The 25,380-nt window shown below is 45.1% G+C and overlaps 2 protein-coding genes and 1 long non-coding RNA gene across 3 annotated transcripts in view; all 3 read left to right on the top strand.

Annotated features, from left to right (window-relative positions):
- LOC147031026 (uncharacterized) overlaps window positions 1-646 on the top strand; it is a 37,091-nt gene extending 36,445 nt beyond the window's left edge. Inside the window, exon 6 of the mRNA XM_085875695.1 lies at window positions 35-646. Coding sequence (XP_085731821.1) covers window positions 35-225 — 191 coding nt within the window. The 3' untranslated portion in view covers window positions 226-646. The remainder of the gene's footprint in view (window positions 1-34) is intronic.
- The window catches only part of LOC147031023 (uncharacterized), a 215,243-nt gene that overhangs the window by 132,339 nt on the left and 57,524 nt on the right, over window positions 1-25,380 (top strand). The window lies entirely within an intron of this gene.
- LOC147031025 (uncharacterized) lies at window positions 5,196-15,434 on the top strand. Its single transcript, XM_085875701.1, has 3 exons — window positions 5,196-5,742; window positions 14,825-14,994; window positions 15,099-15,434. Exons 1-3 carry the CDS (start codon window positions 5,253-5,255, stop codon window positions 15,402-15,404), a joined length of 966 nt encoding a protein of 321 aa, XP_085731827.1. The 5' UTR covers window positions 5,196-5,252; the 3' UTR covers window positions 15,405-15,434.

Here is a 25,380-nt window from a genome sequence, read left to right as displayed (position 1 = left end):
TGGGTTTTCTCATATAACGGATGGTTTTGAACAGAATATACAACAGATACATTGACGACAAGGACAACAGATGAATCCACAGCAAGCGAAGAAACCAACAACCCTTCATCACTCTCTGGATGCCGACCGGCTCTCGCTGCAGCAATTACTCTCAATGTTCTCGCTCTCTTCCCATTCACCATGTTTGTTTTCCTTGTTAAACGTTATTGTGAAAAACGTTTGTAGAAACATCTGGAGGATGTGCCAACAAAGTCCTCGATGTGTTTCCATATCTCCACATGTGATTGGTTTTTTTCAGAAAACATTTGCTTTTAGGAATATCAGGAAGTAATTATTTGATAAAACATTTACCCAACTGTAATATTTGTTTTACATGAAGCTTATGATAATTATACTCCAACCTTATTTGCTCTTTCTGTGTGAAGTTGTTGATCTTTTTCAGATATTATTTATTTTTCTGATTGTAAAGGACATGTTTGTGAGTGACAGTGTGCATATGTAAGGGAATTTATGGCAAGATACATCTTCGTTATATCATTCAAAATTATAAAAGCTATACATTATATCATATAACACACAATTATCATGTATTTTAAACATTTTCATGATGTACTTTGATTATTCATGCTTAATAAATATTATCTCACATTTATATCCACGAGCAGAGTACCCACCCGCCGGGCGATCTTGTTCCAAGCATGCAACATCTTTCTGACCAATACCTTTATTTGGACGGTGTATAGGCAACTGACAGCTGCCTCAATCACTTCCAAAAATATAAATAATAAACCGGGTTACGTGCGTGAAGCAAAAACATACCTTCTGCTTATAATTCAAAACACCTCATTGTACTGGAAAATGTGAGGACAGGAATACTGTGCAGTCCATGGTGGAGACTTGTAATACCTTCCCCCACCTGGTGGTGGTGCTACACGATATCTTTCATGGAGAATTTGCGTCCCTCCCCTTCACCCCCCCCCCCATTAACAAAGATATAAACATCCCCATCCATGAATTGGGGTCATGCTGATCCGATGTAGCAAGGCTGGATATAATCGGCCCAGAACTGGAGGAGAAGTCGCCTGACAAACAAACAAGCATGCCAGTTGGCTGGGTGTGGGTGTCTCTCTCACCTGCCATGACACTTCAGCAAAGGACTTCTGCGACTCATTGGGACTGACACAATCTGTGACCTTCCCGACCCGGATCTCAGTACATCATCTCGGCTGGATCTGATTTTGACCAATTTCCTTGCAAATGCCTGCTCTTCTTCGACTGTTCCAATCGGTTCATCTGACCATCTGCTTGTTAAAGTGGACATCTCTCTTCCTGTCCTTGGTGGAGTTCCTCAAGGCAGTGTTCTGGGCCCTGTTCTTTTTCTGAGCCCTTGATGGAGTTCTTTCATCCCCTCTTCCTGTTCAGGCCGGAGTTCCTTCATCCATTGTTCTGGGCCCTGTTCTTTTTCTGCTTTTCATCAACGATCTCTCTCACTCTCTGGAAAATACTCTTCATCTCTTTGTTGATGACTCCACCCTCTGCCGTACCATCTGTCATACTTCATACCAGCAAGCAGCAGCTTCTTCACTCTCTGCAGATCTGGACATAATCACAAACTGGTCCATAAAACAAGCATTTGAAAAACCCTCTACTCGTGGAGGTTTCAAATTCCTCGTTCCAGTCTGAAATGTCAGTATGATGTGTCATCATAATCTGTCGCTTCCAATGTAATCTCCAGCTTCTGATGGCCGAATAGTTTTATTTTATCATTTATCTTGTTTTTTCGGATCCACATAGTCACAAACCCAAAGAAAAAATTGATAATGAGAAAATATCTTTCATCTAGAAGTGATGGTGGCCTCTTCTAAAGAGGAGTAGAGCTTTGTGAGGGCCATGGTGGCGACCATAGGGGTCCGTTTTTATGAATTGGCTCTCCGTATTCACATTTTAGAGGAACAAGGTTGGCATCATTGTAATTTGTCTCGAACATGGAAATGTATTGATACAGATTTTGAATTGAGTAAACCTCTCTTATAATCCCTGGGAAGTGTTGGAGTTGAGAGTTTTCGAATTTTAAGCAACATTTCAAATTTTAATGAACATCCATGATTATGCAAAAGAGCGAATTAGCATATAAACGATGGGTATAAAAAGGGATGAATCATCTCTCTATAATGGAAACAGTTTTCTTATTCTGTCATAAAAAGTTAACGAGATACACTCAGTTAACTGATCGACAGATGGTGGATAAAAATTTGGACACACCAACGTAAAGTCACTGAATAGGACGTTGGGCCACCACGTGCGGCCAGTACGGCCTGTATGCGCCATGACATAGGGTCCAGCAGCGTCTGGAATTCTGCAGGAAGGATGCGGCACCATTCTTTCACGAGGAAGTCAATCAACTCACACCTGTTCGATGGAGGTGGAAAATGCTGTATCAGGTGTCATTCCAGAATATCCCATAAATTCTCGATTGTTTTCAGATCTGGTGACTGAGAAGGCCACGACGTATGGATAACATCGGTGTCATGCTCATCAAACCATTGGGCGACCACTCATGCTCTGTAGACGGGGGCAGTGGGGGGATCTTCTCTTGCAGCCATGCTCGCCACGATTACAGGCAACCAGACATGTGCAGCATATTTATACATGACCCTAAGCATGCTGAGATGTTATCTGCTGAATGGACACATGGACCACAACTGTTTGGAAACCGTTGCTTGGTGTCCCTCATTTAGCCAGGTGTAATTCCAGGTGTTGCATGAGTTATTTTTCTGTTTTCTGGCAACATTTTCTTTCAGTTGAACAGATTGTCCTGGGTGCAGGGAAGGGGGTGTGTCCACGGTGGGCTTCATTGGCCTTTGGCCGATTGAAGTTCGTCGAGGAGTGAAGAATGAGTTTAAATGAAGTACTCTCGTCGGAGTACTGTTTTTTTTTTTTCCAAAACTATCCTCCAAATACGATTTTACAACAACAGAGAATCAGCAGAATGGGAAGAGCGTCCACTCTCAGCGTGGGCGGTCGGTATGGGCATTGATTGATGTTTCGATTCCAACCCTGGTAGAATAATCCAAAATATTTTTAAAAGAGTATCTGCTGCTTCTTTGATTGAAACTTTACTTGAAAGGATCAAGGAGGAGAAGGAAATTCCATTTTATTGCCCCCACAAAGTGCAGAGAAAAAAGTGAGGTTGGACATGATGTCACTTACCCCAAGCTCAGTGATTGTGTTTGTCTGAAGTTGTTTGGTGCCACCAAAACTGATCTCTCTGATGTCTGAACTATACTCTGGTACTGAGAGTGTTGTGAGATGTGGTGATACCATCTGTGACTTATTTCCAGTTGTTACTGGAGGTCATCAGGGGTGTGTACTGGCCCCTACACTTTTCAGCACTTGCATGCACTGGCTTCTGGGGAGGAGGTCGGAGAGATAAAGCTGTGGTGCATCATTTGGGAATGTCAAGATCTATGACCCGATTTCACAGATGATGCAGTCATCTTTGCGCAGACTTTAGATATCCTTTTGGGGGCCCTCGAGGTGCTGAATGAGGAGTCGGAGCCGCTGGGATTATGGGTTTCATGGGTCAAAACTAGGATCCAGGCTTTCAATGACATCTTGGATGTTGCTATCCTATTTGTGCCTGTTTGTGGTGAGATTGTTGAGGTCATGCAGAGATTCACTTCACTTGGCAGTGGCAGGGATTCATGTCGCTGCTGGCTGTTAGTCAGGTCAACAGACATCTGGGTTGAGCCTGGGGAGTTATGGATTCACTGGATAATGGGGTGTTGCGCTGTCGGTACCTGTGCGGGAGGACGAAAGTCCGAGTCCTCAAGTTGTTGGTGCTTCCAGTCTTGCTCTGTGGATGTGAGACTTGGACTCTGACCAAGGATCTGAGATGGAGACTTAATTCCTTTGGTACCAGGTCTCTTCGGAGAATCCTAGGCTATCGCTGGTCGGACTTTCTGTCCAACGAGCGGTTGCTGACAGAAACTCAAATGAGATTTGTTACCTGCATAGTCCGTGAGCATCAGCTGCGGCTGTATGGACATGTGGCTCGTTTTCCTGATGCTGATCCTGCTCACCAGATTCTCTCAGTGAGGGAGCCTCGTGAGTGGAGGAGGCCAACAGGCCGACCACTTGCCTCATGGTTGCAGCAGGTTGATCGGCATCTCAAGGAGATTGGGATGGGCCAGGCATCTGCCTGGGGGATGGCCAGATGGAGGCCGCTGGAGTACCAGCGGAAAGTGGACGCAGCGACGCGCTGCTCTGGCACATGCTCCCATACATGACCTGACCTGGTGGGGATGGAGATGGGATCCTTCATGGAGTCGGGATTTATTGGCACATCTGATGCAATTTAAATGCTCCAATGGCGGTGACGTGCTCCATTTGAAATTGTTTGTTCGCTTTATGTAGAATTTTGATTCCTTGAATTTGCAATAAAAAGTTGTCGAGGTGTCAATTACACCAGTGATCAATTGCAAATTAACAGCAGGATAATTATTGAAGGTATTGTAATCGATCGGGACCGAGCGAGGTCAATTATAACCACGAGTAGAGCACACACACGAATGGCCATGAACCAGATACAGTTGGTTGCTGGAGGAGATGTACTGAGCAGCACCATGAGAGGAAGTACCACAACTCATGATATGAGTCCAATCAACTGATAAAAAGCACAGAATTATATGAGTGAATCATATGAAATTATTGTCGTCCAGAATTATTGGTAATAGCAAAGACCCATTAATAATTCAGTGGTTGACAGGTATCACCCTTGCCACCACTGCTCCATCCTCAAAGAAACGAGTAAAAATAAAAAGTGAAAAATGATTTTAAAATGTTGTTTCATCCACTAATCGAACATGAGTTGTGTGTCCTCGGCCCGGTGTTTTTGTTTGTTTTGTGAATAATAACCAAGCGATGATTTACTGTTTGCTGATCGGGTGAGGATGAACACAATTACCCTTTCATGGTGAACAACATTCCTCATGTTGATGAACAGAGTTAATGTTTTATGTTCTGAATCACCAGGAGATACTTCCCAAATAAATCTCATCATTTTGAAAGGAAGTTTGTGAATAATTCATGAAAAAAGAAGCTTTGTTGAAAATTGTGGTCAGAACTTCCTCAATAAATCATCTTATCTTGAACCACCAGGACACGCACGACCATCTGATGGACACAACCCACTCCAGAAGTAAAATCTTTTTTGTGGTTCGAGTTCAGTCATTCTGTTGCAGTGTTAGTAAATGGATGGGATGAGGGATTCGCTGTTGGTTTTGATGTTGATTCTTCGACAGTCCACTTGCTCGGTGAAACCTGGGATTACCGTGCTGGGGGTAAACGAGCACACCTGTGTGAACCTACCGTGTGATTGCGGGACTCAGGAATCTACCTGGGTACGGTGGATGAGGGATGCAGATGTGGATGGAGTGGTTGAGAAGCAGATCAGCTGCAATCGTTCCGATTGCTATGATATCGACTGTGATCAAAAACAAAACACAAAGCTGAACCATCATAAGATTCTACCAAACGGCGATCTTCAAATCAGCAGGGTGGAAAAGAGAGATTCTGGTCTGTACAGATGTTTGAATGAACCTTCACGTGGAAGTCTAACGGAGTGTGATTCCACATCATCATTTTGTACTTCAGGAGATCACGAGGAAGAGTCATCAGGAGATGTGACTCAGTCTTCATGTGAAGCAGCTCTATTCCTCTACATCTCACATGAATCTGGAGGTATATTTCATATTTTAAACTCACAAGAGATTAAAAAAAAATTTTTTTATGATGGAGTATCGTAGTACTCCATCTGGAGGGAGGGCATGGGAAATCAAATGTGTACAAAATGATGTGCTGGATGGTATATCTGTATAGAAATGGAAATGAAAGCTGAAGTAAGGAAAGAATGGGGATTGCCGAGCCACGATGGTGATCTTCTTCAGTGATATTGAGATTCCAACAAAAGTGTGTTCTTGAGATCCATACCCTTGTGTAGGTTGTTCTGCCAATGGTCCCATTAAATGCCAGTGGAGAGCGTTACAGTATGGTTTATAACCAATTATATCAATTTGATTCCTGAAAATCATTGTGGAAACAAGAACGGCACTCGGGAGCATGTATAGTCTTGCCTGATGCTCTCATTCTGAACAAAAATTCCTTCATTAACTGAACACGTTACTATTATGACCGACTGTGATTATGGCCCATATACCCATTTCATCCATGCACCCGATTTTGTCACACACATTGGCATTATCTGAAGCTTTTTTGATTATTGATTAATTATAAGGACATTAATCATCAACTTTTGTGCACATTAAGGTGAAATTGCTTCAATGAAGGTGAATGTGAAAAAAATTCAAACTATATTCCCCATGGCGAGTCAATCATATGTATGAAGTTTTGCATTGATCTGTTTAGTGGTTCGAGAGAAGAATATTTTTTACGTTTTCATTTTCAATCCAATATGGCCACCAGACCACGTGACCAAGATGTTATAAATTTAATTCTTCACTCACATCAGGTCGTAATGTGAAGTTTGTCAGTTTTTTTTACTGATAAGGATTTCAATTAAAACAATTATGGCTGGAATGCCACTTTACTGATGACGTCATCATTATCACCCGAAATACCCCATGGGGTGTTGATGACATACAGTATGCCAAGTTTCAATTTTTTGGGGAGAACGGTTTCAGAGAAAAAAAATGTCCAATTATTTTTCCTTTAATCCAATGTGGTTGCCATACCATGTGACCCAGAGTTATCAATAAAATATTCTCCATGGGGAGTCCCTCCACTGATGAAAATTTCGCATCGATTGGAGAAGCAGTTGCAGAGAAAAAATATGAAGGTGAAAACACCTTAATGTGGACACTCACAGACACACACAAACACAGACAGACACAGACAGAGAGTGGTGTTGCAATGGTCTCACAACCCCTTTGAGGCAAGACGAATAAGTGCAAGTGTCATTATAAAAGGAGATAATCTATCTGTACAATATTTAAGAGGAGTTAGTGTCGTTTTGTTGTAATTTGGTGAATAAAGAAACCTTCATCAACGTCACCATATAACCACATGAACCTTCTAGATGGTAACACTGTGGATCCATCAGGAGGTTCACAATGGGTTCAACTCTCGTCATCTTCACGATTCTCACACATTGACACTCCATTCGTACAGAGATAAAATCAAACTCAGGAGTTTTTACATAAGGAGGGTTAATTCATATTATAATATCTATTTATTACCAGGAAAGGAAGTGTTCGATGCCTGTACTCCTGATACAGGAGGTTTGTCTGGGTGTGTCCATGTGAAGTAAACTCAAAACAGTTTGAAGGACAGACAGGCGGGATGTCTCAATGGAGGGTCTTGGACTTCGACATGCCATGGAGAAAACATTTTTCCTGGGTGTCATGTTTTGTCAGGTCTGGCCTGACACTGCAGGTGTGCAATCGCCTCTCAGCTGTGAAGTTTCAAATTGCCAGTGGAGAGGTTTACGTTACACTACGGGTGATGGGTTCACAGTACACCACGGGTGATGAAGGTTGTGGTCAAGTTTTATCGAAATTGTGTGTGTAGTTTCGGAGAAGAGAGGAAATACCTATTTTGGGGGAGTCAACCCCCCCCCCCAATAGACCCTGTTAATGAGCAGATATTTTGATGTGGTCAATAGACCTTTGTTGGGCATCAGAAATGAAGCTTGTGGCCAAGTTTCATAATAATTTTATGTTTGCTTCATGTAATAATGACTGAAGTGTTTATGAACTCACTCACTCACTCACTCACTAACTCACTTACAGACACTGCTCGATCACATCAGCTCATCAGACTAAAGTCCAAGTGAGCTAAAAATGAAATTCAGGTTCGATGTGCCGCACACTCAGCTGTTGCTTCTCACTGATCACATCGTGTCTTCCTCCTCGTTTTTGACACTCGATTGGCTATTTTATGGTCGGGTGGCACAAGATCACTCAGAGGCATGGCGTCCATGTTTCTTCATGCTTTGGTGTCTCCAAAGACTGTCTCCATTACAACTCTTTCTGCCAGTCTGTATATCTTTCATGTGGGAGTACACATTGGACACATTCGTCTCTCTCCACCTTTGTGCAGAGTGATTTGTCCAGCCATTGAGACATGAGCCCCCACATCGTGCTTCCACAGTAACCTTGACATTCCTCAGCCCCACAGAAGCATGCAGCTGTCCAAGTGCCTTACGATGGTAACCACAATACTCATTTAACTTCAGTTACCTTTTGCCATAGGATATACCAGAACAACATTTACAATTATGTGATAAGATCTGTTGATCCGAGACAGGTGAATGAAGATGTAAATAAAGTGTAAACCATGATCAGAATTCCCATTTAATACAATTAAACTATCTGTAAAAGGGCACCACATGGTGCAGCATTTCAGAGCACGTCCTTGTAAAGGAAACCAACATGCGACAACATGTACATTTACATTGGGGATGATGAATACTCGGTCCACGTGATAGAAATTACAATGTTCCAAACAGGCTTGGTTTACGGGGTCATGGGGAGGTGTATGAGTTATGGGATGTTGTTTGCATGGATTACATAGCCTTTGTTCCTTAAACCATCTCATTTCGGAAGTGAGGTTGTTTTGTTTTTTGTTGTTGTTGTTTTTTGTTTTTGTATACCTGGTCGAGGTTCGTATGAGAGCTAACACACAACATACAGCAAGGGGGGAGGGGGTGATGAGACAATATGGGCGGGAGAGGGAAGGACAAAACAGTGGGGGAACAGAGACCTTCGGAGATCTGTGGAAGGGAGAGGGATTGGGGCGGAACACGGGGAATACAAGATGGACATTACAGGGACTTTCAGGAAGGAAAGCAGGGAATTTGAAGGAAGTGGGTGTGGGGTGGATTAATGGGGGTATAAAAGTTCTCGGATTTGGATTAGGGCCCATTAGAGGTGGTAGTCAACATGTGTTTTGAAGGCCTGGAGGGAAGAATGGGATGGAACAGAGTGAGGAGTTGATTCCAAAGGTGGGAAAAAAGGAATGAAAGAGTGAAGGTGAGAAGTGATTCATGATTTTGGTAGTTTACCAGAAGGGGGTTGTTGGCGGACCCTGTGCGCCATGCAGAAATATGGCATGGACAAATTGCAGAGAGAGCAGGGGGGAACGAGGCTGGAGAGGAGATGGCAGAAGACAGAAAGACCACCGACCTGCCTGCGATGAGAGAGTGAGAGGTCCAAAGACTCAGCCTCATCAAGAGAGATACCAATGATCCGAAATGCCTTGGCTTCCACAGCGTGAAGCCAAGAAAGGTGGGAGGCAGAAGCACCAGCCCAGAGGGGATAGGACTACTCGATCAGGCTGCAGACGAAAGCTTTGTATGTGATCAGGAGCTCAGGTGGGCCGAGGAAGGGCTTTGCACGACGGAGGATTCCCAGTCGGCGACTGGCTTTGGTGGCGAGGTTGGAAATGTGGCTTTCTCAGGAAAGATCGTGGCAGATAGTAAGACTCAGAAGCTTGAAATAAAGCACTTCTTCCAGAGGATTGTTGAGAAAGTGGATGGGGGGGGGGTCCTTTCCAAATGGTCCTTTCGTTGAGACAGTGAGAGGGTGAGATTTGTCCGGATTGAAAGACATGTTCCACGTGTTGGACCAGTTTGTGATTTTACCCAGACCTGCAGTGAGCGGAGAAGCTGCTGCATGCCGATCTGAGGGATGACAAATGGTACGGCAGAGGGTGGAGTCATCAGCAAAGAGATATAGAGGATTTTCCAGAGAGTTGGAGAGATCATTAATGAAAACCAGAAAAAGAACAGGGCCCAGAATGCTGCCTTGAGGAACTCCAGCCTGGATAGGAAGAGGGGATGAAAGAACTCCATTTAGGGCCACACGTTGACTGCGACAGGAGAGGAAGTCTGCGAGCCATGAGTGGAGATGGACTTGGATACCACAGGAAGAGAGTTTGGTGAGTAGGGCAGGGTGCCAGACCGTGTCAAAAGCACGTGATATGTCCAGGGATACGGCTCTGATTTCAAGTCTGGCATTGAGTACCTCCATCCATTGTTGGAAGAGCAGAAGTAACATATCCAGGGTAGAGTGACCTGGTCTGAAACCAAATTGATGATCAGAAATCAAGCCATTGGAGAAGAGGAAGGATTTAATGTCTGAAGCGTTGATGGATTCCATCACCTTGCTGATGATTGGGAGAAGGCTGATTGGTCTGTAGTTACAGGGATCTGTTTTTGCACCTTTTTAATGCAGGGGAGTAATATTTGCTGATTTCCAAGCAGATGGCAGATGACCTTGAGCAAATGAGAGGGTGAATAGAATAGAGAGAGGGTGAGCAAGAGCAGAAGAGCAGGTTTTTAGGACACGTGGGCTGATGCCGTCTGGCCCGGTTGTAGAATCTGGGTTGAGGTTTGACAGCAAGCTGTCCACCTTGTCAGGAGAAAAGAGTCCAGGGACAGTTGGGTGTGACTGGGTAAGATGGCTACAGAAAGTGATCGGTTTTGGACACAAGATTTTGATGCAAACACCGAGTTTAGGCATTCAGCTTTTTCACGTGCAGTGTCAGCAGTAGGGCCATTTGAGGTCAGGGAGGGGATGGAGGGGGAACATACAACAGAAACAGATTTGGTTGGACGCCACCAGGATTTGGAGGAGGGATAGAGGTTTGAACGTTCAGACTTGAGCTTCGAAAGATGTTCTTTTCTCGCTCTCCTGAGGGTAGATACACACTTGTTCCGAGCTTCGTGGAAGGAACTGAGATTACCCTCAGTTGGGTTTGCTTTGCATGAGGCAAAGGCAAGTTGTTTCAGGACAACTGCCTTGCCACAAGCTTCAGTGAACCAAGGGCGGGAGGAAGGGTAAGACAACTGAAGACGAGAGGGGATAAATCTGTGCATGAGGGAGAGCAAGTTTCTTTGAAAGAATTCCCAGGATGAGTTGATGTTGGAGAAAGTAGCGATGGGAGACCAGTCGAGAAGTTTGATGACTGCTTGGAGACCCTGCCAGTCTGCTTGAGTGAAATGCCAGACTCGACGGTGCTGAGGTGGTTCTCTGATAACAGCCAGAGAGATATCCACTTTGAGAAGCACGTGGTCAGAAAAACTGATTGGAGCAAAGGAAGAACGGCAGATATTTTAACGGAAATTTGTCAAAATCAGATCCAGAAGAGATGGAGTACCATTGGTTGAGATCCGGGTCGGGAAGTTGACCGATTGAGTCAGTCCCAATGAGTCCCAGAAAGTTTTTGCTGAGGTGCCATGACAGGTGAGAGAGGTACCCACACCTAGCCAACTGGCATGATGACAATTGAAGTCACCACATAAGAGGAAGAGAGAGTTTGTATGAGAACATAGAAGATGGTCCATGTTTTCGGATAGTGAGGTATTAATGGAGTAAATTGTTAGCCCGTTATACGAGCCTGGGTGAAACTCCTTCCGTATATTACGGAAATCTGTATTTTTGTAACGACCCCTGCTGAGGTTTCCGTATGTTCGTCATCAGAAAAACTTGGGATTATGGGGAATTGATGTGTTATTCCCATGTTCTGATTCGTTTCCCAACGAAATAAATCCAGATGAAGAATAATGCTCACAGATCATCACCACGATTGTGTGAATTAGTCCTACGGTAGTTTTTTTAACCTCACCAAGAACATAGTTCTGGGGAGATTATGGGATGGCACCTAGTCCGTCCGTCCGTTCATAAACACTTTCAACTTCTCTGAAATCACACACACGGTTTCCATGAAACTTGACCACAAAGCTTCATCACTCTTGATGGACCAAAGTTTGTTCAAGGCATTAAAAACAATCCCGAGGTATTTACTTTCTTCTCCATTACATATTTTTTGGGTCATCCATGCCTACCACTACCAGTGGTTCCTTGGTTTTCTTATCCAGCTGCTTCCAGATGAGCACCGAGGGGTCTTGCTCCTATTCGTACAAGGAATTTTTTGTGGAAGTTATCCGGCTGCAAAAGCTTGTAAACGCGTTCCCGTGATTGGATGTCCGCCAGGCAGGAGAACGTCTGTCTATGTCGGTAAATCTGGAAATAGCATCCATTGTTGGATTTTCTGACAATTGTCATTATTGGACAAAATCTGATAATAAATCTATGATGGCCACGATGAAGTTTTTGACCACATCGATCCGAGACCAAGAGATCTTAAGAAGCAGCTTTGATGCAGGAGGAGGCCATTTGGCCCATCATGCCTGTGCTGCATCACCACCACATTCAGTGAATCCGTTCGGCTCTTGACTCGGTTTCATCGAGGGAGGGGGGGATGAGAAAAGTGTGGCAGACACAGGGACTTGAGTGTTAGAAATTCAAATAAAATCACTATTTTAACTTTCATTTAAAAATATATACATATTTATATAAAACGTAAAACATAAAGACTAGAAGGGCACTCGGCCAAGCGGACACCTCCTCCACGTAATGCCTGATCCACGAGAACATATCAGGCCCATTACATTTTTGAAATATTATGCTATAGAATACTATATCCTTTTTCGTCCCATCTGTCAATGGTGAAGATTCACTTTAAAAATTAAATAACTCTCGTATCCAGATCCGGATTCGGATCTTCACCAACATCATCTCATCACTTCGTCCTTGTCACACACCGAAACGGTCCACAAAATTTCATCCGGATCCATCCACAACTTTTTGAGATATCCTGTACACAGACAAACAAACAGACAGAAAGGAATGAAAACATCACCTGCTTCACCTTTGGTGGCGGAGGTAATTAAATAATTCTCGTATCTGGATCCAGATTCGGATCTTCACCAAAATTAAGTGTTGCTGTCCTTGGTCAGTCAAGAACACGCAAAAAAAACCCAAAAAACATTCAGAACGATTGCTTTAAAACTGTGGCCAGAAATTGTGTGACAAACAGACAAACAGGCAAACAGACAAATGTGACGACAGACAAACAGACAAACAGACAAACAGATGAAATGGCCCATAGGGCCAGCATTTGACGAAATTCAACAAGATCGCGTACCATCGAGAGTATTGAGTGATAATAGGTATTTTTGGGGTTAAACATAGTTTTTAGGGTAAACAAACAAACAAAAAAAAGCAGGCCCGGTGCGGCTTATATTGCTGACTTTACGTGCGTATTACGTGCGTATTACGCGACGCCTACTCATAGATTTTTTTTCTAGAATTGCAATATCAGAGAATAGATCTGAACCCCATAGATCTGAACCTCGAGGTTCAGATCTGCGATGAGAGGATTGTGTAATATTAGAGGCCGAGGAGATTCATTTTAAATTCCGTTAAATTGTTCACTGTGAATGGTAATTTTTCTGAATATTTGGTGGCATTATGATTCATAAGTGATCATGACTACCATGAAAAACCGTAGATAGCACTTAGCATGTTAAATTAAAATACCTGTCACCTCCGTAATCCGTAACGGATGTGACGAATTTTTAATCCAGTCAAAGATACTCCCCTCCTACGTCCGTGTTTCAAATTGGAAAGGAATCCGTTAAGATTTGGCGGAGACATGAATTTTTGAAAATCGACCCATGCTAAAAGATACGGATTTTCGCGATTTTCAGGGATTTTTCGTGACCTTGACCTTTGACCTTGACATGCCAAAAGTTATAGGGTTCTATTCTGGTGGCCAATAAGTCCATTGGTGAAGTTCCATGACATTCCGACTCGAAATGCGACCTGAAGAGCGAGACGTACACACAAACAAACAAACAAACAAGCATACTTCACAAAATCGTAGATTTCGTCAAGTAACAAATGTGACTACAGACAAACAGACAAATGTGACAAATAGACAAACAGACAAACAGACAAATGTGATGACAGACCAACAGACTTGGCAAAAACATTTTTTCACCAAATAACGAACAGAGAGGGATGAAAACATAACCTCCTACACCTTCGGTTGTGGAGGTAATAAAGTACACCTGCGATCCGATGGATAAACGAAAACTCACTTACTGCACGAAATTAAATCCACACGGAATGTTCACGAGTCCACAACAATGGGTGAGGAGTTTTGTGCAGACATGATGAGGTTAACGAGTCCAGGATCCGCCAAGTTAGGAAATGTACAGAAAACATAAAGTGGGGAATGGATGTTTTGGTTTACACTGGAGTGAGGGTGAACCACTCTATTCCATGATTGTGAGTGTAAACGGGTAGGAGATACTTCGGTTTACACTGGAGTGAGGGTGAACCACTCTATTACATGATTGTGAGTGTAAACGGGTAGGAGATACTTCGGTTTACACTGGAGTGAGGGTGAACCACTCTATTCCATGATTGTGAGTGTAAACGGGTAGGAGATACTTCGGTTTACACTGGAGTGAGAGTAATTCCGTGACACCCATCCCCCCCCCCCTTTATCAGACACTTGTATTAAAAGTTCTGTAAAAGTTTGCAGTGTTCAGTATTGTTTTAATTTATGATAAAATTTTGCATCAACGAACTGAAAATAATCTTCACAGCAATGGATGTTCAGGGGAAATGAAAAAATTCTTCCCCAAAATATCATTTTCATTTGAATTATGATTTTTTGTTACAATGTGGACAGGATCACCACCAAAATGTTTATATTTACATCAATTTCTCAAAATATTACAGGGGGAGTAATCCCTGGACCTCCCTCGTTAGGAGGAAATAACTTCCTTCCTCGGAAATAACATAACTTTCCTCGTTATATTATATTTTTTAAAGTTCTGCAGCTTAACTCATGTACATGGTAAGCTCGTCCTGGTAGTTTATTAAAGTAAAAATAACATTGAACATCATGTTTAACATCCGGGGTATTAACGATGTGGGATTTCTATCAGATTCCCCCCAGGAACCGAAGGATTACAAGATTCACATCAAAACAAGAGGTGGTTGGTGGGCTGGGACAAACTCCAATGTTAATATCACGATGTGTGGACCATTGGAGTGTTTGAGGTCTTATCATCTTAAACATTCATCAACACATCCCTATCCTTTTCAAGGGGGTCAGGTAATCATTCACAGAACACTTTAACAAGGTAGATAAAATAATAATAAACATGTTAATATCCTAACCAGGTGAGATGTTACCTGCCGTGCACGTGTTCCCTCCAGGTAGATGTTTTCACTGTGCCATCCCGTTACCTGGGAAACCTGGAAAATGTAACAATCTGGCACGATGGGAGTGGAATGGGACATCCTTCCTGGTTCCTCAAAAATATCAGAATCATCGAAACATTCTCTGGAATGGAAGGAACATTTACCTGTTCATGTTGGATTAAAGGAAACAAACCTAAAACCCTCTATCCCCAGGTAATCTCACCTTTTCCCATGAATAGGGAATGGAATCTCGTGTTTCCCCCCAAATTCTCGACATTCATGAATGAAGTGAATTTAGAAAATGAACGAAGAACTCTGTAAATATAATAATTAATCATTTGTAAACTTTATTTATATCATTTACGACTAATAATAATAATAATGTGATTTATTTTCGCACCTTTTACCACTGGATACAAGATGTTATAGAAAGAAAAATAAAACAAAATGGGGGATCGTGGAGGTGGGGAGTGTCGGAGATGGAGAGGGGTGAAAGAGAAAATGGAGGTGCTGGTGCTGGTGCTGGTGCTGGTGGAGGTGCTGCTGATGCTGATGGAGGTGCTGGTGCTGGTGTTGGTGGTGCTAATGCTGGTGATGCTGATGCTGGTGGTGGTGCTGGTGGTGGTGCTGGTGCTGCTGCTGGTGGTGCTGATGCTGGTGGAGGTGCTGGTGGAGGAGCTGGTGCTGCTGCTGGTGGTGCTGATGCTGGTGGAGATGCTGATGGAGGGGCTGTTGCTGGTGGTGCTGATGCTGGTGAAGGTGCTGGTGCTGGTGCTGGTGCTCGTGATGCTCGTTTCTCGACATTGAAGTTAAATCCACAAATACACTTTTTGAGGAAAAATTCCAAACCCACGGCCATTTCACAGAACTGTTTCCTGGGATCTCTCGTCGTAGTTCATCATCGTTTTGTGACCTCATTGATGACACCTGTTGATGGTTTGATCGGTGTTGAAGCTCCTCCTCAAAAACGAACCCACGTGACCTCATTGCCCCTGTGGTTCGCCAAGGCTCGTGGAATATCGAGATATTGGAAAGAGAATGAATGATATAGGATGGTAACTTGGTGTATCTATCATTTTGGAAAGAGAATTAATGACTTTCATTTCCACTTTCCGCTGGTCCTCCAGGGGCCTCCGTCTGGCCATCCCCCAGGCAGATGCCTGGCCCATCCCTATCTCCTTGAGACGCCAATCAACCTGCTGCAACCACAAGGCACTTGGTCAGCCCATTGGCCTCCTCCACTCACGAGGCTTCCTCGCTGGGAGAATCTGGTGAGCAGAATCAGTGTCAGGAAAACAAGCCACATGTCCATACAGTCACAGCTGATGCTCATGGACTCTGCAGGTAACAAATCTCCTGTGAGTCTCTCTCAGCAACCGCTCGTTGGACATCAAGTCCGACCAGCGATCGCCAAGGATTCTCCGAAGAGACCTGGTACCAAAGGAATTATGTCTCCATCTCAGATCCCTGGTCAGAGTCCAAGTCTCACATCCGTAGAGCAGGACTGGATGCACCAAGGAACTGAAGACTCGGACTTTCATCCTCCTGCACAGGTAACGACAGTGCCACACTGCATTATAGTGAATCTATGACTCCCAAGGCCCAATCCAGACATCTATTGACCTCTGGTTCACAGCCAGCAGAGACATGAATATCACTGCCAAGGTAAGTGAATCTCTCCACGACCTCAACATCCTCACCACAAACAGGTACAGACGTGATTGCAGCATCCAAGATGTCATTGAAAGCCTGGATCTTAGTTTTGACCCATGAAACCTGTAATCCCAGTGGCTCCAACTCCTCATTCAGCAAATCGAGAGCCCCCAAAATGATATCCAGTCTCCACAAAGATGACTGCATCAACTGTAAAATCAAGGTCGGAGATCTTGACATTCCCAAGCGATGTACCGCAGCTTGATCCCTCCGACATCCTCCCCAGAATCCAGTCCATACAAGTGCTGAAAAGTGTGGGGACCAGTCCACACCCGACAAACTCCAGTATCAATGGGAAGTAAGTTGGAGATGGTATCACCACATCTCACAGCACTCTCAGCTCAAGTGTATAGTTCAGACATCAGATCGATCAGTTTTGGTGGCACCCCACGAAAACCAGGAATCCTCCAGAGGGCATCCCGATTCACTGAATCAAATGCTTTGCAGAGATCACCATCGGCTGGAAGCAGCCACTGCCGAAACTCTTGTCTGCATTCAGTGAGGACTTGTAGAGTAAGGATACAGTCGGTCGTTGACCTCTTTGGTATAAAGCCTGACTGCTCTGGGTGCTGGTGATCAAGCAGATGGTGTTGAACCCAAGCAAGAATTGTCCGAGCAAAGAACTTGCCCAGCACTGACAGCAGCATCACCCCTCAGTCGTTGTTACAGTCCTGGCGATCACCCTTCCCATTCCAGAAAGGGACAACAAGGCCCCTCTTCTCATCAGTTGGGATGATGCCTGTGTTCCAGGCAGAGCACAGACCTGCATGCAACAACATGAGCACAGCATTTCCAACAACCTTGAGAAGTTCAGCATGGATGCCACAGATCCCAGAAACTTCACCCCATTTCAACAGGTTCACCTCAGTCTGTGTTTCCACAAATGAAGGTGATTCAGTTGATTGGAGGGTCAGCAATAGAGATAGCAATGATATCCAACTCAACAGCTGGTGGATCACCCTGGGACAGCCGCTCAAAGTAACTGGACCAGCGGGCCTTCACTTCAGCCTCCTCTGTGAAGAGCCCACCACCCTCCGCTCTAACTGAAGTACACCAAGGGAAGGGCTTGGAGGAACACAATGCACATATTCCCCTGTAAGCAGGACAAGAATCACTTGACCATAGGGGATGTAATGCGGAAATTCCCCTGTAAGTAGGACAAGAATAATTCTAACCCCTCAAAAATTCCTCACACTTAGGCCTCCTTGTCCGCTTTCAGCGACCTTAAAGTTTTACGACGCAACTTCCTGAACAGCTCAGCTCTGCCATTAAGCCTGGCCCTGCGACTCTGGTCAATGGTATCCCGTGTCCCTTGAGAGGCAAAATTCTTCTTCGCCCGACGGTGAGTTCCAAGACATCCAATGGCAACATTATGGATGGTGGTCTTGAAGGCACCACCCACCATGATCTCGCCGCAATCCAGTATCCGAACCTCAGAGAGAGCTGCAATACCGATGTTCAAACGCTTGAGCTCAGATGATAACAGAGACAGGTGATCATCCTCTCTTCGGGACAGGACATTCTCGGCACCCACCTGAAGGGAACGCTTCAGGTTAACCCAAGGAAACCACCGTCTGAGGGATGACACCTCAGCACCACCCTGACATACACTACCGCAATCTGACCCGGGAGGGTTTCCCCACGTTTTTCCTCTTCTCATCAAAGAGTGGGGGCACCCAAAATATTTTCCCCAATCCCATCATCCGTTGAGCTGCTCTGCGAAGGGCAGCTGCACAGGAGGTACTCCCACAGAGTGGGCTTTCAGTTTTCTTTGCGTTTTTCGTTTGTTTTGTTGAATGAAGGGTTTAACGGTGGCTGGAGTGCAAATCCTGCCACCAACCTCCAAAAAAAGTAACCCAACTGCAGGAGGATGTCCGCAGATACAGTTGGGCCAAATAAATGAAAGGTATTTGGCTCACTCCTCTGCCATATGACAGGTTTTGTTTTTAATTCTGCTGGGTATTCATATCCAAACACCCTCCTCAGCAGAAAACCAGCCTGGCGTTGGCTCAGCAGTTCGGGTGATGGCTTGGGATCCTCGTGTTCTGCGTTTGAGCCCCGTTTTCTGCTGAATTAACACTAGGGGGTTGACTCAGCCTGGCATCCTTCTGAGGTCGGCGAAATGAGCACCAGTGTACTGGTAATAGGGGCACTGCATCAGTGGCATATCAGTGCCCCGAACCAAAGATGCAACCAGCAGCTTGAAAGGCTGTACAGAAAGGGAACCAGACAAACCTGGTGGTGGAGACAGTTTCGTTTCTGACAACCCGACCATGAAACAGGTTTGTACAGGTTTACACAGTACCTGGAGCAAGCCACAGATCTAATCTGACTTGACCTGACATTATTGTGTCCAGCACGAAAATCTGCACTCCAAAAAATAAACCCAGCAGCTCAGCCGAAACCACATAGCCAGGGTTGGGTTTCATGAGGGAGGGTGTACGGGTTGTCAAAACCTCTTGACAGGTCATGTTGGAGAGTGACAGGAAGAAGAGTGAGAGGGGAAACCGAATCAGATTCATTCACGAATTCTTGTTTCCCTTTTACTATAATATTAATAACCAATGTAAATTTTGTACACCGATTATTAATTTGTGGATATTTAATGGATGATCCTGTTCTTGTCGTTCTGCAGCATCGTCTGACATTTCAGATCAATTGTTCAAATTTGCATAAAAGCACCAAAATTGGTACACATGTAGAATAATGTATTCCGAACAATTCTAGATATGGAGCCACCCGAGATTGTGCCTTGGTCAGCTTCGGCGACCATTTTCCAAAATGGCCACCATTCTACTTTAGCGAAATTGGCTATATGCTCTTATTTTCTTATTGTTTTGGTGGTAGATATAAGGAAAGTGTAAAATTCAGTAAATTGACCATGAAAAGGCATATTCAAATATTATGAGCCAGTATTTTCGGTAAAAAAGGCATTATTTGATTTGTAAATTGCTGCACTCCAGAAACTTTTCGCTGAAAAGTACCCATACCATTATTGCCTGGAGAACAAGAGTCAAATGATATTCATCACATTCAATGGGTTTGGAATCAACAAAAATTGCATTATAGATTACATACTTTACTCTATTTTAAAAAGGGAACTGATAATCGTGATAACGACAAACTCAGAAAATGTAGTCAAATTATTGCACACTTCACTTTGAAGTGGCTTAGGTTTACTGTCTACTACCATTCTAGCAGGACACATGGTACACGCATACATCAGTCGAGTACAATATGAGTTTCTGAGCTCAAGTGTATTGGCTCTGGATCAAGAAGTCAACACTTTTACAAGCAATGCGACTTTGCATTTGCACATTCTAAGCTAGGCCGATATCTCAGTCTGTGTCTACTGTGTCTGTCTACTGGCATTCTCCTTCACAAGCACACAGTCCAGTGCATTGCAGAGAAGCCTTCTTGCATTTGCAGCGGTTTCTACAGCCTTTTTTGCAGCCGCACGACACCAGCTCGAAGCAGCTTTTTGAAGCCTCAGGGAGTGTGGTCCAGAGCGGTTCATAGGGCCCATCCTCTGTTTGCCACCAGCCCCAGCTTGTTGGTGATGGAAGCACAGGTTAAGGGACCAAGACCTGCCCCCAGACAGCCACCCTGGAAGACTGGTCTCTTCACATGCTGTTCCAAAGCATCGTAGGTAGGTGGGATGCGCTGGACGGAGTTCCTCTTGGCGAAGAGTTTCTTTCTGGCCTCGTTAACGTCCGTCTATGGACTGGTGTGGTCATAGAGGAGCACCACAAACCTTTCAATGCAGTGTATTGTGTCATCCTGGATGTTGACTGGCGTGGTGGTCAGGGTCACAAGAGAATCTGTCAGTTCTGGAAACGAGTTCCATGTGGCCCAGGCAGATTTATTCCCATGCCCCAAGAATGCTGATACCGTGTCACATCCGGTCATGGCGTGGAAGACAGGGAGGGCACGTGCCTTCTGTGGACCGAGGGAGGCAGCTATTTCATGGGCAGGGATGTAGCGGTAGTTCTTGCCCATTCCAAAGGCAATCCAGAGTTCATCCACGCATGGTAGTGCCTGGGCTACCATCACCACCAAGACGACAACGTCGGTGTCTACGGTTCGAACTTGAATCCGACGGTGGTCATGTTCTGCAGCATGGGCCACATGTCGCATAATGCGAGTGTCTGCCTCTTCTTGACCGCATGGAGCCAGAGAGCTTTCATCTTCCTGCTTTGGAAGGCAGATGACTGCTTCACCATCAGTGACTACCAGCTCCTTTGCCTCGTCATGGAAGGACTACACCAGCACATCGGACAGGAAGGTGAAGAGCTCCACCTTCTTTGCATCGACACGAAGGAAACTCTGCTAGTTTCCTGGTATGGCTGCGGCGCTCACCACGCGCCGTCGCACCCCTTTTCCTCATTTCTCCCTTGTCATCGTCTTCAAGGAGCCATCTTTGTAGCTATCCCAAACGAGGTCGAGACGTGAAGCACGACGTAGCTGCCCCTCGACGTATGGGATGAAGACTTGGTGGGCATATTCTTCAAATGTCTTGGCAGTGCCAGGCTTCAACATCTGCACAATGATGGCGCCATCAAGGACAACAGAAGTGACAGCAGATGGATCAGACTGAGCTTCAGCAACGCCTTCAAGGCACACCAGCAAGTCGCTTTTGCTACCCAGGTGTAGCTTACCTACATCAGATAATGCGGGAGGGCATGCTTGATTTTCATGATGGAAGAACTCGTCCAGGTTCCCATTGCGTTTCTGGCAGCCTATGTAGAGCCTTGCAAATAAGGCCATATCATTCTTCACAGATGATTCTTTCCTTTGGGTGCTTTTGGTCTTCTGTCTGTTCAGAAGAGGGGGAGTTTGTTCCTCTTTATAGGTTCATCAATTGTCTTTGTTCTGTCGATGAGGCAATCCTTTGAGTAGGCCTGAAACTGTTCTTGTCCAATCTGCTTGGCAGTGCGAACTGTTTCAATCACTGCAGGATCGGCAATCTCCTTGGTGTCTAGGACCAGCAAATCTGGACTATTCTCCTCAAAGGGATTCCCCAGCTCTTCAATGACAGCCACAAGTGATTGTACATCTTTGGCAAATGCTTCTTGTGCATGTGGTGTTTCTTCATGGTGACGTGTCTCCTCATTGGCATTTGGATGCATGTTCGCCTCCTCAAACTCCAGGATCACTCTGGCCACCTTGGGTCTGGCAACCATCCAGCGCCTCAGAGCACTGGGATTGTCCATCAGGCCAACGGCACCTCCGTCATCCTTGACACGGGCATTTTGTTCATGCGCTTGGTCAAGAGGAATTGCTGAGAATGCCCTCTTGGTCTTTTGCACTGTGAAGTGACCTGCCTTGAACTCATTGTAGATCTCTGGGTGCTGTTGTGGAAGTTCTGTCATGTCACGCAAATGGACCGGTATCCACCGGGCATAGTTTATATGGTCCAGTGCGAAGAACCATGGGACTATCTCAGTGAGAGCATCGAGGTACATGATGAAATCTCCCTCTCTCAGAGATCGCACGTAGATTAGGATGGAGAGCTCCAGATCCAAGACTGTTGTCCAGTACAAAAACTGGGGAGATCTGTTCTCTTTCTCATGGCACCAGTCTTCGAAGTCCTCGGGAGGCTGGTCATCTTCTGCACTGGCGCTGTGCTGATCGTATGCACGTCGTTGGAGTATGTACAAGGCAGCCGCTGTGAGCTAGTGTGCCCTTCTTGTGCGTGTGACGTGAGAGGCTCGAAGAAATGAGTCAGCGGTTCCTGCAGTAGCAATCTCTGCCTGTGCGAGTGCATGCGTCCACCCGCTTCCCTGCAACCAGTCACCTAGTGTCTTAACTTTTGACCAACACCTAGCTCCTGATGATTATCACTCCATATTCTGCAAAGACACAAAACACCTTGTTACTACACTAATACTACTACACCAATATTACCAATTACAACACCACTTCCACCACCACCACCACCACAACAAAATACTTCTGCACCTGTCACTGATGCTGTGTGCGAAAATGGATTTTCCCATAAAATAACCATATTTCCCCAATACAATGGTTGGAAATATAATAAATCAACACAAATGACATTTGTATTGTTTTCCTTTGTAAATGCACATCACATGGAGTATTTATCACCTCTGAGAAACCTACAAAGAGAATAACAATGACAGATATCCCATGTTGTTAAAGTAGAATGGTGGCCATTTTGGAAAATGGCCGCCAAAGCTGACCAAGGCAAAATAGAGTGGCTCCATATCCAGAATTGTTCAGGATACATTAGTCAACATATTGTTACGGCTGTGGAAATTCGCATTACACCATGAAGGGCTCGTAGGTGAGATATCTCTCAGTACATGTGTCGTTAGCCCCAAATCCGTTGTCTCGAGGGAATATATGTGATTCATTCGGGCTGTGACGCTTTGAGGTAGCTGTTTTTCTGTTCTATCTTTATTTTGAACCAACCACATCTCAACCACCATCACACAACAACCACCAACCACAACGCCGCTTCACAACAACCACAACCACACCTGCCTCTCGACAACCACGCCATCCTCACAACTCTGCCAGCAACCGTCAACATCTCCACGAACACAAAAGGGGAACAACAACAACTCCCACCCTGATTTCCCTGGAAAACAAAAATGACGGTTGGAACTCAACTCCCACCCCGATTTCTCTGGTGGAATGTCCCCCCCGCCCGCGTGCCGTGAAGGGAGGGGCGGGGTGCCGGGGAAATAAAAGGGCACATGGAGGTGCTGCTGAGAGGAAGTCAGGTCAGAGGAGGTCAGGTCTGGGCGGTCGGTGAGAGTGTCAGTGTCAGTCGGCAGTTCATGGTCTTCTGCCCATCTGGGTCTTGGAGAAGTGGCCCGAAGAGCGACTCGCTCATTGGAGCTTGCAGTCAGTGAAGAGTCCGGACGTCGCGGAGGGGACGCGGACTGGAGGCGCCGCTCTGCCAGCTGTGTCGCGCGGACCTGCGCGTTCGTACAAGGAGCGCCGGAGAGAGCTCGCCCACCATCGCACCGCGAGGGTGCAAGTAACCTGCAATGGTCTCGTGGGACTCGTTCGGTCTGCCAAGTCCCACGCCATAAAGGCCCACGGGCCCCGTCTGCCCCCTTGTCTATGAGGGTGGCTTCTTTCCTTTGCTTTCGAATGAATGTGTGTTGGCGCGGTCTGTAAAGTAGAACTGTATAAGTGTTGCCGTGTGTGCGCACAGTCGGTAGTAACTCTGCGTCGTTGTTGATATTGTTCTTGTTGCCATATGTGCATTTTGACTGTTTGGCTGTATATGTGTGCTTTCCGTGTGTCGCGTAATAAATGTGCATTGTGTCTACTGTTTTCCCGTTTCGCTTCGTCTCCTTCCGTTTAATTGACCCTCCATCCTGCTTCACGTAAAGGGTTCGTAGTGGGCTTAATACGCCCGGTAATTAATCGGAACCGTCGAGGCCGACGATAACACCGTTCGGTTATCACTGTAGCACGGAACGGACCGCTTAAGCGGTTCGCGTCCGGAGTCGACCTGCGGCGAGGTACGATCGCCCGGTTTACCATCCGTGTGGGGACTTAGGTAGGTCGAGTTTGGCGAACAACCCTATCCTACGCGGGTGGAAATTGGCACAATCGTGGTGAGGTTAAACCCCCACCCGTGACTAGCTCCCGGCGTTAGTCCAAGAGGGTCATGACTGAATTGTCCGACCGGTGGGCGACGTGCCGCGATCCGAGTTACGTGGCCGTCCGCACGCCGGCGGGCGCGAATTCGCAACAATATGTATCAATTTTGGTGCTTTTATGAAAAGTCGAACAATTGGTTTGCTATGCTGCAGTACTATTGTTAATCCCTTGGTATCCACTTCATGGTAACATCCAAACAACGTTCTTACATCCCAGTCAAGAAACAATAACAATTAAATTGTTAAACAATCGATTGTTCAAACTTTTAAATGAGAAATATATCTAATAAACCTCACTTTTGTGTAACTTGTGCAGGACAAGGTCAGTAATAGACGGTAATGTACAATCACGTAGATGTACAAGGACATCAGGAACCAAGAGGGAAGTGAAAACGGTACATATGTGATTTCAACCCGGGATCCCATCATCAGGAGCTCTGTGCTGGGTTAATGGATCAAAACGATCAAATAAACCAGATTATCACATTCATGATCCATTAGATTAACAAGAAAAAAAGCAATCATAGATTGCAGACTTGTTTTGTGTGGTGTTTGTGTGGTGTACTTTTTTGTGGTGTCTGTGTGCTGGTGTGGTGTGTTTCATTATTGGTGAGATATAACTGGAACCGCCACTTTAAACCTGCTGGCAGTGATGACCAGGTACCAAGACGTCCCGATTTGATGCAACCCTGCTTTGATTGAGCTGTAAAGGTTAAATTGACCCTGACCCATGATGTTTATTACGATTCAGTTGAATTCAGAATGGGATTAAAATAAATTCAATTCAAATCAAATGGAATCCCAAATAGGTACAATCCTGCATTGGAGTTGTCAGAAGGAACCCAAACAAACAAAAAGCAAACATTTAGTCATTGGGAGGAACCTGGATAGGATTCATATTTCAGCTGCCACTCTACCCTCAAACACATCCAGGCACAGCC

The sequence above is a fragment of the Eptatretus burgeri genome, chromosome 3 (genome assembly GCF_056783735.1).
Source record: "Eptatretus burgeri isolate ZD-2024b chromosome 3, Ebu_testis_v1, whole genome shotgun sequence".
Lineage (NCBI taxonomy): Eukaryota > Metazoa > Chordata > Myxini > Myxiniformes > Myxinidae > Eptatretus > Eptatretus burgeri.
Note: the sequence above shows the minus strand (reverse complement) of the source record. Positions and strands in the feature narration are given on the sequence as shown.